Source organism: Symphalangus syndactylus, chromosome 16 (genome assembly GCF_028878055.3).
Source record: "Symphalangus syndactylus isolate Jambi chromosome 16, NHGRI_mSymSyn1-v2.1_pri, whole genome shotgun sequence".
NCBI classification, from domain to species: domain Eukaryota; kingdom Metazoa; phylum Chordata; class Mammalia; order Primates; family Hylobatidae; genus Symphalangus; species Symphalangus syndactylus.
Window position 1 is genome coordinate 95,681,030 of NC_072438.2, and position 14,494 is coordinate 95,695,523.

At 51.8% G+C, this 14,494-nt stretch overlaps 1 protein-coding gene across 4 annotated transcripts in view; it reads right to left on the reverse strand.

The window, feature by feature from the left end:
• Positions 1-9,116, reverse strand: part of TENT4A (terminal nucleotidyltransferase 4A) — a 43,610-nt gene extending 34,494 nt beyond the window's left edge. Inside the window, exon 1 of one of the 4 annotated variants that reach the window (XR_010116260.1) lies at positions 7,840-8,606. Coding sequence is in view for 2 of the 4 variants with exons in the window: in XM_055245625.2 (XP_055101600.1) it covers positions 7,840-8,552 (713 nt within the window). In the remaining 2 variants the exon portion in view is untranslated. Of the gene's footprint in view, positions 1-7,839 lie in introns of all 4 variants that reach the window. The other 3 variants (XR_010116259.1, XM_055245625.2, XM_055245624.2) reach the window with 3 other exon arrangements.
• Between the last annotated feature and the right edge of the window lie 5,378 nt (positions 9,117-14,494).

Below are 14,494 nucleotides of genomic sequence, written 5' to 3' on the forward strand. Positions count from 1 at the left end.
CTGTAGAACAGTGCTGATGTACCTTCAGAACAGTTAAAAAAAAAAAAAAAAAAAAACTAACAAACACAAAACTAGACCAGACATTATTCATTATTAAGGCATTGTTAAAATGTTTTAAAAATAGAAAGGTATCTTTCAATTCATAACACCCCTCCAGCCCCCACTCCCAAGACTCAGAACATTCAGTCTTTAGCAGTTTTCACTTTGGTCTGAAAGTGAAAGTTGTATTTTCAAAAACCAAGAAAAAGGCTTTTCCTGTCCAGCTGGCAACAAGAAGGACTTAATTTTTGGTTTCAATTTCCTTAAAGAGAGGAGAAAAGGGCAGCAGTGGCCTTTTTAATCTCTCGAGTGCTTCCAAGTCTTTCATGTGCTCTCTGGGGTGGGTGCCACAGGCTCTGCTTCACAGGTGGGGAAACTGAGGCTCAAGTTAGAAACCGTGGCGAAACCAGCCAAAGCCAGACCTGTGAGTGTGTGACATGGGCTGATGGAGCTAGGCTCTCAAGAGCCAAGCACGTGGCTCCCAATGCTGACAAATGGACTCCATCCAGCAGGTTTGAAGCAGAAACATCAAAATAATTCGACTTTTCATTTCCCTTAAACTACTACATCCTAGCCATTGCTTTAGATCGACAGGATTCCAGAAATGTTACAATAATCTGAAATCTCTTTCAAATGGAAAGATAGAAATCACCTAACACCCACATCCTAGCACTTGGGAAACTAATTCCAATCTGAAGCCACAGGAGAGCCTAACTGGTTATGCACAGCAGCTGATTTAGGAAAGAAAAGGATCACAAGCCCACAACAAAAAGGCATGTTGTTGATAATCAAAGACATTCTCTGCCAACAGGGACCCTCAGAGCTGCTCCCATCTAGCCCACCCTGTCAGCAGAGAGATGGATAAAGTTCTGCAGAGATCTACCAGGCCCAGGCCTAGATGTGGCCCGCCCCCTGGCTCACTGCCAGCAAATGCAGTGCACATCACCAGAGTCCAGGACACCAGGGACAGGCTCATAGGGCACTCTCTAGTGGCCCAATGGTGGACAACTCATCTCCATACTTCCCCAGGCTTTCTAACTTTTCATAGTTAGGTATTAATTTTTATAATAAGAAACAAAGAGCAGTTAAAACTAAACGGTGATGTTTTTCAAATACAGTATAGAATTTTCTTGAATGTTTTCTGCTTTTGCATTCTATATTGTAAAACAGAACACTAGTTTAGCCACTCTCCAGGAAGAAAAGCAGATAAACTGCAACAGACTTTATTTTTTTAAAATTCTAAGACAAACAACAAAAGTTTCCCTTAGCATTTGGTTTATGAATACTCCATAGACTTGCCATCCCCCCACCTGCTCTCCTGAGTTGGCAGATCCTCCTTCTGCTCTTCTTTCTTGGGAGATACTTACTTGGTGGATACCGTGTGCTTGGCACTAAGAATGCGGGCTACAATACAGCCCCTCCTTCCCTGAGGAGACTCAGGAGGGCAGTGGGGTCAGCTTTGTAACAGCAGCAACTCCACAAGAGCCAAACACTCAGACGGGGCTCAGGAAAGGACAGAGGGAAGAACCGTGTGGGAGTTTTCTTGTGCCTCCTAAAGGAGGCACCGTGCTCTGAAGCCAAGGTTCTGGGGAAGCCAACATTCCTACGCACCTGGGCTTGCGGGACAAGTGTTCCCCACATCTTCTGCAAAGCAAAGATGGACTGCTATGAACTTAAGAGAACTGGGTTCCAGAGGTGACTCTTGGGTAAGTCATCAACCCCCACCTGCATAGAAAAGACCCCTTTCCTAAGCTAGCCAAATGCAGGACACCTCATGAACAGGACTTCTCAATCACTGTATTTTCATAAATTCACACAGCTTTCCTGCAAACTTTTATTTAATTTATTTTTTATTTTATTTTATTTTATTTTGAGACGGAGTCTCACTCTGTCGCCAGGCTAGAGTACTGTGGCGCGATCTCGGCTCACTGCAACCTCCAACTTCCTGGTTCAAGGGATTCTCCTGCCTCTGCCTCCCGAGTAGTCCTGCAAACTTTTAAATGACGTATTTTAAAGAATGTCCATCTGAGTGCAGCACAGAAAGGTTCTCCTGGTTATAGTGGCTGCCTGAGTTCAGTAGTAACCACCAAGCCAGAGGACAGAACTGGCAATCTGCAAGAGTCACTGCGATGGGCTGGAGTCCAGTCAGGGGAAAAGTGTTGGACAAGAAGAACCACAACGTCCTCATCAACCAATTCCATGCCGGGGGAAGTCTACCCACAAAAGAACCTCCTCCCCTCAAGGTCCTACACCCTACTCCTTGGAACCTGTGGCTCTGATGAGGTTATCACACCATGATCATGTTGTATTACTACATGACCTTCAGGTAGGCAGGTTACCTGCAGGAGCCTGACACAATCACACAAGCCCATAGAAGCAGGGGGCTTCCTCCAGCTGGCGGGAAACATCAGAGAAATTCAAAGTACCTTGCTTTGCAGATGGAATGCAGGTGGCCTTAAGAAGCTGAGAGCGCCCTACCCAACTCCCCTGCTGGCAGCTAGCAAGCAATCAAGGACTTCTATCCTGCAAGGAACTGAATTCTGACAATAACAGGAATGTGCTGGTAAGAGGACCCTGAGTGCCAGCTGAGAACACAGCTGGCCAACACCTTGACTTCAGCCTTGCAAAAGCCTGAGCAGAGAACCCAGCCCCGCCATCTCTGATCTGACACACAGAATCTGCAAGACCATAAATGAGTGTTCTTCTAAGCCTCTGAGTTTATGCTAATTTGCTACACAGCAACAGAGAACTACCACAACATAGAAATCTCAAAAATAGGATGTTGCATGAGTGTGCATCCCCAGTGTTGGGAGAAAAGGCATCCTTGCCACCTCACTCAGGCACATGTTCACAACAGGTCAGGTAACTTGGGCACCTGCCTGCCCTCCCTGAGGTGCTTCTCAAGGCAGGTTCAGAGTGGCAGCTTTCAAAGAGAGCGAGGCTTGCCATCCAATTCACTGCAGAGAAGAGGAAGCACTGACAAGCCAGCCACACCTCCTAGAAAGGGCCTCTCCACAGCAGCACTGCGGCTTCTTCAATGTTCTGCAAGTCTGGGTGGTCTGACTCTGCCACCCCTCTGTACCTTTAGTCCAAATTCTGGTTGCATCCTCAAAAATCAAGTTTCTGAATTTGAATATCAAGGTTTGTTGTTTATTTTCTTAACCTTTTTTACTCCACAACTACAAAATCAGATCCTAAACCATATGACCTAACTGAGGCATAAAAAGTTCTTATTTTCCAAGGGTAACTATTAACTCTTCTTCCACAGGATGCTTACATGAATCCATTTAAAATGAGGACAAAATCTCATATTAAACAGTGACCAAAGAATGTTTGAGACTTTACCTTGAGACACAAATCTTACAACTTTTTACTTTATTTACTTAAAATTACTTTAAAAAATTATGTCGCAAACATGCATTAAATATTTCTGAGAAAAAGCAAATGACACTGTTGTTCCATCACAGGTTCACAGCAGCAAAACAGAACCCACTTTGCTCCATTCTGACCTCCACAGCACGAGCATTAAGCCTTTTTTTTTTTTTTTTTTCGGCGAAAAGATTGGAGGCCTCTCATTCCCAGCCAGTTTAATACTCCCACCCTCCTTTTCCAGAGTCTGTCATGCCCTCCTGGGCAGCCCCTTCTTCAAGTGTCAGCTGTCCTGACCTGGCCAGTCCTGGTCTATCAGTAACCAGACATACGGTGCAAGCAGTTCTCCAGCAAAACTTTCCTCAACTCCAGCACAGCCAGTGTCTTGCACTCGATTTTCAATTTCACCTTGTGGAGCTTGGCCATGGAACAAACGACAGGAACAAGTGATGCTATTACTAAATGGAAGGAGTGTTGGAAGAGTTCATTGATGAAATTAACTCCTCTTCCTCCTCCAACAGTGCAGGAGCAAGTATCTGCTTAGTGTGATAGTGCACGCTTCTCTCCACAAGCTTATACCTCTGGGACTCAGAGAGGGAAACTCAGAAAGCAAGGTCCACATGCGCCACTGCCACCCTTCAAGGCAGGTCTCACGACAACCTCTCTCATGCATCCTAGACACTCACAGGAAAGTACGGGAGGGAAAGGCCCCTAGGATGCCTCCCGTGCTCTGCAGCAGACCCTGCTGAGCATCACAAGGATGTTCCGGACAGGTCACACCTGCTCTACTTTATGTCAGTGAGGTCAGGCTAGAGGGAGAGGGGGGATCCTGGTTGCGCCTCCACGCTCTGACTTCTTCGCAGGAAAGAATTGAGAAAAACATGCACCAAGTTGGAAACGACTCTCACCAGGGGCCTTGTGGGGCATGGCTGACCACGTCCTATGCCGACAGTGGTCGGTCTCGATCAGACTTCAAACTAAGAACAGAATTGCCTTTGAGTTAATAGAAGATATTAAAAGATGAGATTAAATATCAAGAAACCTGCAGAGAGGAGGCTGCATACACCTGCTGCACACTGCAGGCACACCTGAGATGGCACAGCCTTCGAAAGGCCAAACTCTGAATAGAAGCTGTTCAGGGCCCGGGACACCTGCACGTGTCTTCGTTCAACTACATTCTTCCTGGGTCTCTGTAACACACCAGTAAGGATGTGGCCAAATATCTGAGGGCCATGCTCCCACTCTCACTTACGCAAGACTTTTAACCTGAAGAGGTTTCCAAGCTGCTAGAACGACCATGACAAAGTAATAACAGCCCAAAGCCCTGCTGGGTCAGGGGATGAGAGCACTTGCAAGTGACAGCAGCCAGAGGCTGGGATGCAAAGGGCCCAGGGCCTGTCCACACACCTGCCCAACATCTCTAGGTCAGAAGCCCAGGTAGACAGCACAGCTCACGCTAAGCACACCATTCCCAAAACAAAGGCTTGGGATTTCAATCAAACAATGGAATAAGAACCAGAGGCAAAAGGAGCATTTCACCTCCTCTCCTCTGAAGGTTCTTGCACCAATCCCTGTCCTCTTTCACCTGCTTTTTCTTCATCCTACTTGAGGCAGAAGGCAGACTGGCAGTCTCACATGGCCAAGCCACCAGGCAAAGTGTCCAAGGGCAGAAAACTCCTCCCCAGAAAAGGACAAATAGTGCGGGTTGCCACATGGGCTACCAGGCAAAGACCCAACTGGGTTCAGCCAATGCTCCACAGCAGGCTCATCCTCCCATGAGGAATGCACACTGCATTTTCAGAAGTGCACGTCCTGGGCCTATATCGCAACCCCAAGCAGCTTCTCAGCAACAAGGTCCTTTACTATTGGTCAGCCCAGGTGTGCCTTTGAAACTCAGTTATTTCCTTAGCTAAGCCACAACTGAAAGACTTTTTGGTGGCCTTTCTCAACACTCTGGGTAAGCTGATGGCCAGAAGCAAATTCTAGACAGAACTATTCTTGACACAAAAAGGTTAGTTCATATTGGACCAACGGGCCATGTGGAAATGATCACTGGGGGGACCTTACCTCCTCTAGCCACAGGCCCAACTCTACCACCTCTTAGGTTTACTTTTGAAAGAGGAGCTGGAGTAGCAGCCCAAGCAGAGGTCACCGTGCCCTTCTGAGCACATAGCAGGTGGTCCTCACAGGCCCCTTTGGGCAGAGACGGCAGGAAGTAGATGCACCCAAGGCCATACTGGAGGCATGGTACACACCACCCAGAGACAGGCAAGAAGAGGTCTCCAGCAAAGGGGAAAAGGAAGGTTCAAAGAGCATGACTGCAGTATCAAACCAGACCTCCTGGCGGGCTTCAGAGCCCTCTCATGCCCTACACCATACTGCCTTACAGCTAGATTCTAACAGGTTGGCAAGGGGTGGGGCCAGGAGCCAGGACCCAGGGCCATCTAAGCAGCAGAGCCCTGGAGGTGTTGCTGAGTTTTAGGCTTTAGTCTTTAATGTGGGGGATTGGAGATGGGGGAGGTGACATCACAGGGTGAAGGGGAATCTGACCAGACCTGCTGGCAGAGAAGATTGCCCCATTAGCAGTGATGGGAAAGGACTCAAGCAGGACCAGAGTGCATCAAAGGCATCTCCCGCTGCTTGAGCAATCTCCACAGAGGTAACAAGAGCCTGCATGAGGGAGGATGAGGTGTGGAGAGATTAAAAGGGCCAAACGAACAGCATCTGGTGAGTGACTGGACGTGGGTGACGAACAGCGTGAACGGGGACCTGCACAACTGAGCAGGGTACTCTTGTGCTCTAGGCAGGGGGCACTTGCAGGCAGGTTTCAGGGTGGGTCAAGATCATGAGATTGTGTCTCCATGCAGTCCCTGCCCCAGATCCCCAGATCCTAGCACAGCACCTGACCCTAGTGGGCTCATTCAGTAACAAAAGCAACACTACCTACTGAGCCTGACTAGAGTTACCAGGAGGAAACAGCTCCGGGAGCCCAAGTGAGGTGCATGGGACCTGATGCGCTACCGCTTTCTAAGAGCAGAGGTACAACCCAAGGCTGGCAGAGACCACGTGTCTTCTTGTTTTTTCTAGTGCTAAGAGAAACGGAGTCCATTCCAGTTACATAACAGGCTGGAAACCTAAAGGTCCTCCCAAGCGAGCCCTTAGGTATATATTGCTATTCATCAAGAAGAAACTGCTCCCAACCACCTGCTCTCAGAAAGTTCTACAGGTAAGAACTGGAGGGAGAGGAGAGGAGTCTGCGCTACCGCCAGCGTCTGCACTGCTTGTTTACACTTCGTGGAATTTAGAAGGTATCACTTGTAGCCCAAGCCAGGTGAAATAAGTTACAGAACATGCAGCTATTACAGTGTATCACACGCTTTAAGGAAGTATCAACTCGTATTTCCCAACATACTTCAAATGAGAAACAGAGTTACAAGAAAAAGTTTACTGTAAGAACTCCCAACACCTAGCAATTGTGGTTATTTGTAGGACTCTACTGCATGCAACAACCCTCACACCCCGGCAAATCCATAATTGTTTTTTAAATTTGGGGGAAAAAATTGTGCATGGAAAACTTATCATTTAAGTCTTAAAATACTGACATACAACCTACACATAAATTACTTCCAGACGCTCAGAAAAGCCCAAAACGGCAAAAGGGCTGCGTCAACAGCATCACACCTGAACAGCCTCACCTGGGACAATTCCAGCCCGGACACACACACCACCTTTCGTTTCATTCCTTGCGGTCTGTAAGTGCACTAAATTTAAGTGGCGTCTCTAATTCCCTCTAGGCGGATGTAGAAATATTTCAAATAAAAATGGCATCTTCCAAAGAATAGACATACATGACAAATCTGTTTTTTTCTTTGAATTAAGCCAATGTTTATAAACCATAGGCGATGCTTATGTTAATTGCAGCACGAAATTAAAGCACACAACACCCCCCAAAAAATGAATCACCTCTAAGTTGACAGTTAAATTTTTTTAAAAAATGAAATTAAGAAGGTTAATTACCTTCGACGTGATTTGAGTTCCTGGCAATGCTAAATTATTCTGCAACTTACATGAAACGCCACACTTATCTACGCCCCACTTTGACAAGAGGTTCCTCACTTGCCCGGAGGCGGGGTGGAGGGGGAGAGAGTCGATTTCCCCTTCCAATCTCAAGAGTGAAAAAGACAAATACCTGCAGGTCCTACTCAGCAGCCCCTTTCTTGCACTGTTATTTGTAGGATCTGGGCAAGTCACTCCATTATAAATGAGTTTGATATTTAAAAAACAAACTTTCAGTGCAGAGTCGGGCCTTGGCCTTCGCCTTCAATATCCATCCTCCAAAAGCCCGGGCACCTGGGACGGGTGTCTGCACCGCGGGCGCCGGCCAGGACCATGGTCCCCGCCCCCGCCCCCGCGGCCGCCCCGCGCACTCACCCCTGGATGCCCGGGCTGTACGCGCGGCTCTTCCACGGGGTGCCGGGCCGCGGCGCCTGGGCCCCGGGGCCGCCCCCTCCGCTGAGGGCGGCCGCGCGGCTGCCGGACAGCAGGTAGTTGAGGCCGTAGGTGCTGGCCTTGTTCTCGCGTTTCCGGCGACCCGGGTGGAACTGGTGCTGCGACGGGGAGCCGGCGGGCGCGGGGCCGCGCGGCCCGGGGTGCCCGTTGGCTGTGCCGGGGGCGCTGGGCGCGCCGTCGGCGAAGTTGAAGAAGGCGCCGCCGCGGCCGCCGCCCGGCCGGCCCAGCGAGGCGCTGCTGGAGGACGACGACGAGCAGCCGGGGCTCTCGGTGCCCGACTCCGCGTTGGACGAGGACGACGACGAGGACGACAGCGACGGCGACTTGTGCAAGCGCCGCGCGCCCTCGGCCGCGGGCCCCAGCGCCGTCAGCAGCGCGGGGGGCAGCGCGGCGGGCGCGGCGGGGCCGGGCGGCGGGGGCGACGCGGCGGGTAGCGCGGGGCCCAGGCCGCCACCGCCCCGCCCGGCCGCCCCCGCCGCGGCCGCCGTGTCCAGCGCCGGCGAGTTGAGGCAGAAGTAGGACGCGAAGCCCGAGCCGCCGCGGCCCACGCCCTGCGAGGTCTCCCAGATCTGCATCCACAGGGCATTGGCTGGCCCCTTCTGCTCGGGCTGGATCCAGGCCACGCGCGGATCCATCCACGCGCCGCCCCCGCGGGGCCCGCGCGCCCGCCCGCCCCGACGCGGCCCCGCCCCCGCCGCGCCCCGAGGCCCGGCCGCGCGCGCACGGACGGACGGACGGGCCTGGGCCGGTGGCGGCGGCGGCGGCGGCTGGCGGGCCGAGCCCCGGCCTCCTGCTCGAGCCGCGCTCCCGTCGGGCTCCGGCGTGGGGCGGCGGCGGCGGCAGCGATGGGCCCGGGCAGGCCGCGGCGGGCGGCTCCGGCGCTTGGCGCGTCCCAGCGGGCGGCTGCGGTCTCGGGGCTCCCGCTTCACGCGGCGCGGGGCGGGCGCGGGGGCCGCGGCGGCGGCGTTCCACTTGGGCCGCGGGGAGAGGCCATCGGAGAGGGGCGGGCGGCGGGGCCGAGGGGGCGGGCCCAGGCGCCGCGCGGCTGAGGGACCGGCGGGAGGCGCCGCCGCCCGTGCGCCCGGCCCTCAGTCACGCTCGCGCCGCTGGCTCCGCTCTCCTGCGGCGGCGGCGGTGAAAAGACACTCTCGGCGGCGACAGCGCGGGGGAAGGAGGGGGCCGCCGCCGCCTCCGCTCCAATGAGGGGCGGGGGAGGGGGCGGGGACGGGGGCGGCAGGAGGAAGCGCGGCCTCGGTCGCCGGGCCGTGTCGCCAGTGCGCACGCGCGACCGATTTCAAATCCTCACTAGACACCGCCGCCGTGGTTACCACGCCTGCGCGTTGGGGCCCCGTCGGCCGCGGGCGGGGTGAGGACGGCGTCAGAAGCTACGCGACTGGGAGGGGCTGGAGGGAGAGACGGCGGCGTCGAGCCCTTCCAGACTAGGCCGGGGTTGGGTGGAATAAGCAGCCGCTGGAAGGCCTGCACGCCGCCCTCGGCCCGCCGCGGCGCGCAGACCGGGGCGTGCAGACATGCGCGCTAGGGCCGGTGTCCCCGGGCTGGCGCCTGAGCCGCGCTGCGCGTGCGCAGGGGAGCGTGGCCGTCACCGCCACCGGTGGAAGTTTCCGAGCAGCCGGGCGGGGGCAGCGGACGCCACCGCAGGAGCTTCCCCCGCCGGCCGGCCCTCCCTCCTGACGTAAGGGCCGGCCCCGGTCGCAGATCCCGCCCAAGATCTCTCATCCGAGGGTCCGTGCAGCAGGTCACGCTGCGCTCTCTGGGGTCCGCGCGCCGGCCCATGTCTTCCCTGCACCTAGCGGGGTGAGCGGCCAGCGTGCAGTGCCGGGTGGCTGGCTCCGCCGCTCCGGAGCCGGGAAGGACGCGCGGCGGAGTCCGGCTCCCTAGCGGGTCTGCTTACAGGCGTTTGGTTTGCTTTTTAAAATGATTTTCTGTGCGAAAAGTGAAGTGAAAACTTCCAAGTTAATTCCCTGGGCAAAATGGGCAGTGCTAGCCGAGGAACGGCTCGTGGGCGGCGCGTCCGGCCCCCGGCTTCGATTTTTTCCAGCTGCACCGAGCGGGCAGGAGTCAGTGGGAAACCGCCCGCCATCCACAGCCTGCTGTTTGCCATCCCGGTGTCCCGAGCGCGATGGAAGCCGGGTTGACAGTGGCACTGTTTGGAATACAGCGCCAACCACACATCCTGTGAGGTCCAAAGCAAACGCCAGTGTCGTTGTTTGATCATCGCGGTGTCCCGCGAGCCTGGGCGACGTGAGGCCCCGCGGCTGCCGCCCTGTCTTCAGGGGGAGTCCCCGCAAATGCACTCCCGGGCCAGGGCCCTGAAGCTGCCTTAGCCCAGTGGCGCCTGGGCTTCAAGCCTTTTAAGTAGAAGGGGACCTGGCCTTCCTACCGGCGTGTTGTAAATGCTACCCTCTCGTCTCCAGCACAGATGAGTAGACATTACTAACCACTTGACCCTCCAAACATCTCTCCAACAGGAAAGGTCCGTGTGTTGCATACAAAGGTTTCGGGGCAAGTAGTGGTGTTTAGTAATAAAAATGAATGTTTCAGACGTTTTCAGATACCTTCATATTGTACATGTGGGAATCACGACCAAGGATTAGAACGTGCATTCAGTAAACTACAGAAAATCACACACAAGTCAAACAGCCGTTATTCTGGAGCTCTCTGCTTCCAATGGCTCAGTCCAAAATCCTTGGTCATGCCTGGCTCCTCTCTCTGTCCACAATGAACACATCCTCTTGGCTCCACTACCCGAAACATCCAGAACTCAATTGCTACCCCTCCTCCTCCCTCCACCCCTCTTTACTCTCCTTCCCGCCACCCGTCCATTTTAAAGCAGTGCCTTCTAGCTGGTTTCCCACATTCCGCACAGCTGCTCGTGTGATCCTTTTTAAAAAAGAAAAAAGATGTTACTATTAAAAATCAGCTCATGCCACTGTTAGAATACTATGCAGCCGTAAAAAGGAATGAGATCATGTCCTTTGTGGGGACATGAATGGAGGTGGAAGCCACTATCCTCAGCAAACTAACACAGGAACAGAAAACCAAACACCGCATGTTCTCAGTAATAAGTGGGAGCTGAACAATGAGAACGCGTGGACACAGGGAGGGGAGCAACACACACCGGGACCAATTGGGGGTTAGGGGAAGGGAGAGCATCAGGATAAATAGCTAATGCATGCAGGGCTTAATGCCTAGGTGATGGGTTCACAAGTGCAGCAAACCACCATGGCACACATTTACCTATGTAACCTGCACGTCTTGCATGTGTATCCCAGAATTTAAAGTTGACATTTTAAAAAATTCAGTTCATGCCACTCTTCCGCTCAGAACCCTCCAGTGGCTTTCTTTCTCACTCAGCAAAATGGAACAACCTTGCTATGACCTGCAAGTCCCCTATCCCCTGGTCCTTCCCCTCTTCCCCCACCCTCACCTCCCAGCGCTTTCCCTAACCCACACAATACCAGCCAAAAGCACAGCTGGCACACTTCTGCCTCAGGGCCTTTGCACTTGCTGTTCCATCTGCCTGGCGTGCGTTCCCTCCTCCCCATCTTAGTGAGGACGTCCGAGTGGCTCTTTAGTCTAAACTGCAAACATAACCCTCAGCATCCCCTGCTTCCCTTCCCCTTTTGCTTTTTCTCCCTTAGTTTCCTGGAGCTGTGTAACAATACGACAAACGGTGGCTTAAAACAACAAACGCATGCTCTCACAGTCCTAGAGGCTGAACGTCTAAAATCAAGTTGTCGGCAAGGCCGTGTATCCTCTGAAGGCTGTAAGGGAGTCTGCCCCATACTCTCCTCTCAGCTTCTGCTGTTGCTGGCAAACCGTGGCATTCCCTGGCTTGTTGGTGCATCACCCCACTCTCTGACACGTCATCGCATGACGTTTCCCTGTGTCCTTGACTTGTGGATGCATCGCTCCACTCTGTCATCATCATTGCATGGCATTTTCCCTGTGTCCATATCTCTTCTCAGAAAGACACGAGTGGCACTGGATTAGGGCCACCCTAGCGTCTTCCTCCTAACCTGATTACATCTGCAAAGAGTTTCCAAATAAGGTCATATTCGCAGGCACCCAGCGTTGGGACTTGAACATATCTTTTTGGGGGACAGTATACCACCTCATATATATTTTATCTCATTTATCATCTGTGTCCCTCACCCCATTAGAATGCATGCTCCGTGAAGAGAGGATAGGAATGGCCTGTCCCTGCTGTGCACCAGCTCAAGGATTGTCTGACACATCAGTCCTCGGTAAACATTGGCAGAATGACTGGCAGCTGATTCATTGGCCCAGCAGGAATGGACACAGGCAGTTGCCCTTGTCCAGCTTCCAGGATCTGTTACACAGGTTGTCATTGTTTAGATATTTTAAGTTTTTCTTGATTGCCTCATACTCTTTGCAGTTTGCCTCTAGCTAATCCTCCTTAATTTGATCCACCAGCCACCAAACAACATTTTGTAATTAAAACCAAGGTTTTGTTATTTATATATGATCATAAATATTTTTATGTAAATTAAAAGCAGTATATATATGTATATATACACACATACATATATAGCTATAGATACAGATATAGATTAGATATAGATATGTAGAGAGAGAGAGAGAAAGAGTCTCACTCTGTCGCCCAGGCTAGAGTGCAGTAATGCAATCCTGGCTCACTGCAACTTCCGCCTCCAGAGTTTAAGTGATTCTCATGCCTCAGCCTCCTGAGTAGCTGGGGTTACAGGTGTGTGCCACCGCACCTGGCTAATGTTTGTATTGTTAGTAGAGATGGGGTTTCACTGTGTTGGCTAGTCTTGAAACCCTGACCTCCAGTGATCCACCCAGCTCAGCCTCCCAAAGTGCTGGGATTACAGGCATGAGCTACCGTGTCCGGCTGCAGTATATTTCTTAATGCAATCAGGAAACAATACTGAATGTAAAATGCAGTGTTTGAGATGCTAGGCAAGGGAGATATTTCTCTTTATCAATTTCTACAGATAAGTGCAGCCCATTCCCGTTTTGGGCCGAAACCCTCTCCTCTCTCTCTTCTGATATTGGAGGAGGAATAATATTAGAGATTACACAATGATTTTAGTGATTTGTTCCCATGAAAAAAATGGTTTACAAAGTGTATTCCATGGACTACCTATGCCAGAATTAGCAATGCTGGTCAAAATGCAGATACGTAGAGCTCACCCAGTCTACTGAAACTCTCTAGGAGCAAGCCCAGGAATCTCTATTTTAAGTAGATTTTCTGAGTAATTCTAAAACATAGTGAACTCTGAAAACCTCTAGCTAAAACAGGGTTCCCAAATTCAATTGCTCACAGGTGCCAAATAACTGAAAGTATGTAGGTGTTAGCTACTGCTGGGTAAGAAACCACCCCAAGCTTAGTGGCTTAAAATAAGTGTTTGGTATTGCTCACAAGTCTACAAATCAACTAGGTGGTTTTGCTGCTCTGGGTCAAACAGCTGATCTTGCTCCACTCAGCTGGCCAATCAGCTGAAGGCTGGCTGGGCTAGAGAAGCCTGGCTGGCAGCTGGGGCACCAGAGTTGACAGAGTTGACAAGGACCGTCAGTCTCTTGTTATCCAACAGGCTGACTCAGGCTTGTTCTCAGGTGGCTGAACAGGGTTTCAGGAATGCAAGCAGACATGCACGAGGCTCAGAACTGGCATGTCATCACTTCCTTACCATTCTGTGAGACAAAGCAAGTGGCAAGGCCTTGACAAGTCAAGGAGTGGGAAAGAAGCCTCCGCCTCTTGATGGAAGGAGCTGCATCACATTGCAAGGGGCGTGGGGCACTGGAAGGGGGAGAATGGGGGGTGAATTATGCTAACCTCTACCTCTGTTATCACATGACATCCTCCCCTGTGTATCTTTCTATGCCTTCTCTTCTTGTAAGGACATCAGTCATTGGATTTGGGGCCCACTCTAAATCCAGGATGATTTCATCTGAAGATTCTTAACTGATTATACCTCCAAAGACCTTATTTCCAAATAAGGTCTTGTTCTGACATTCTGGGTGGACACTAGGAGATTGCATACTGTCCTCCCAAAATTCACCCAGAATTTTGGGAAGACCACTTTGCAACCTACTACAGAGGCTTAAATAAAACAAGAAAGTTATTTTGCTCCCGCAATAAGAAATCCAGCAAGAAAGGGCCATTGGCATGGTGGCCCAGTGTCCCAGGATGTCCGAGCTGACCTGTCTGACATTCCCCTGGCCTTTACCTAAAGGCTGCTCTGGCTCCAGCCCTCATGTCCACAGGAAGGAGGTGGGGGAAGAAGAACAGTGCCTGCTGTCTGTGACCCTTTGTATCAGAAAACCAAACTTTTTCCAAGAAATCTCACGTTAGATTTGTCCTCAAATCTTTTTGATTAGAGCTGGTTGTAAGGCCACCCCAACTGCAAGAGAGTCTGAGAAATTAAGACACAGGATGAGACACACAATGATCATGAATGACCTAAACCAATCATGAACCATTGTTTGTGCTGGACTTATGACCATGTTGAAAAAAACTGGGTCTGTTAGTAAAGAAGCAGGAAGTAGGTCTCATGTCGAGCCAGTGTCT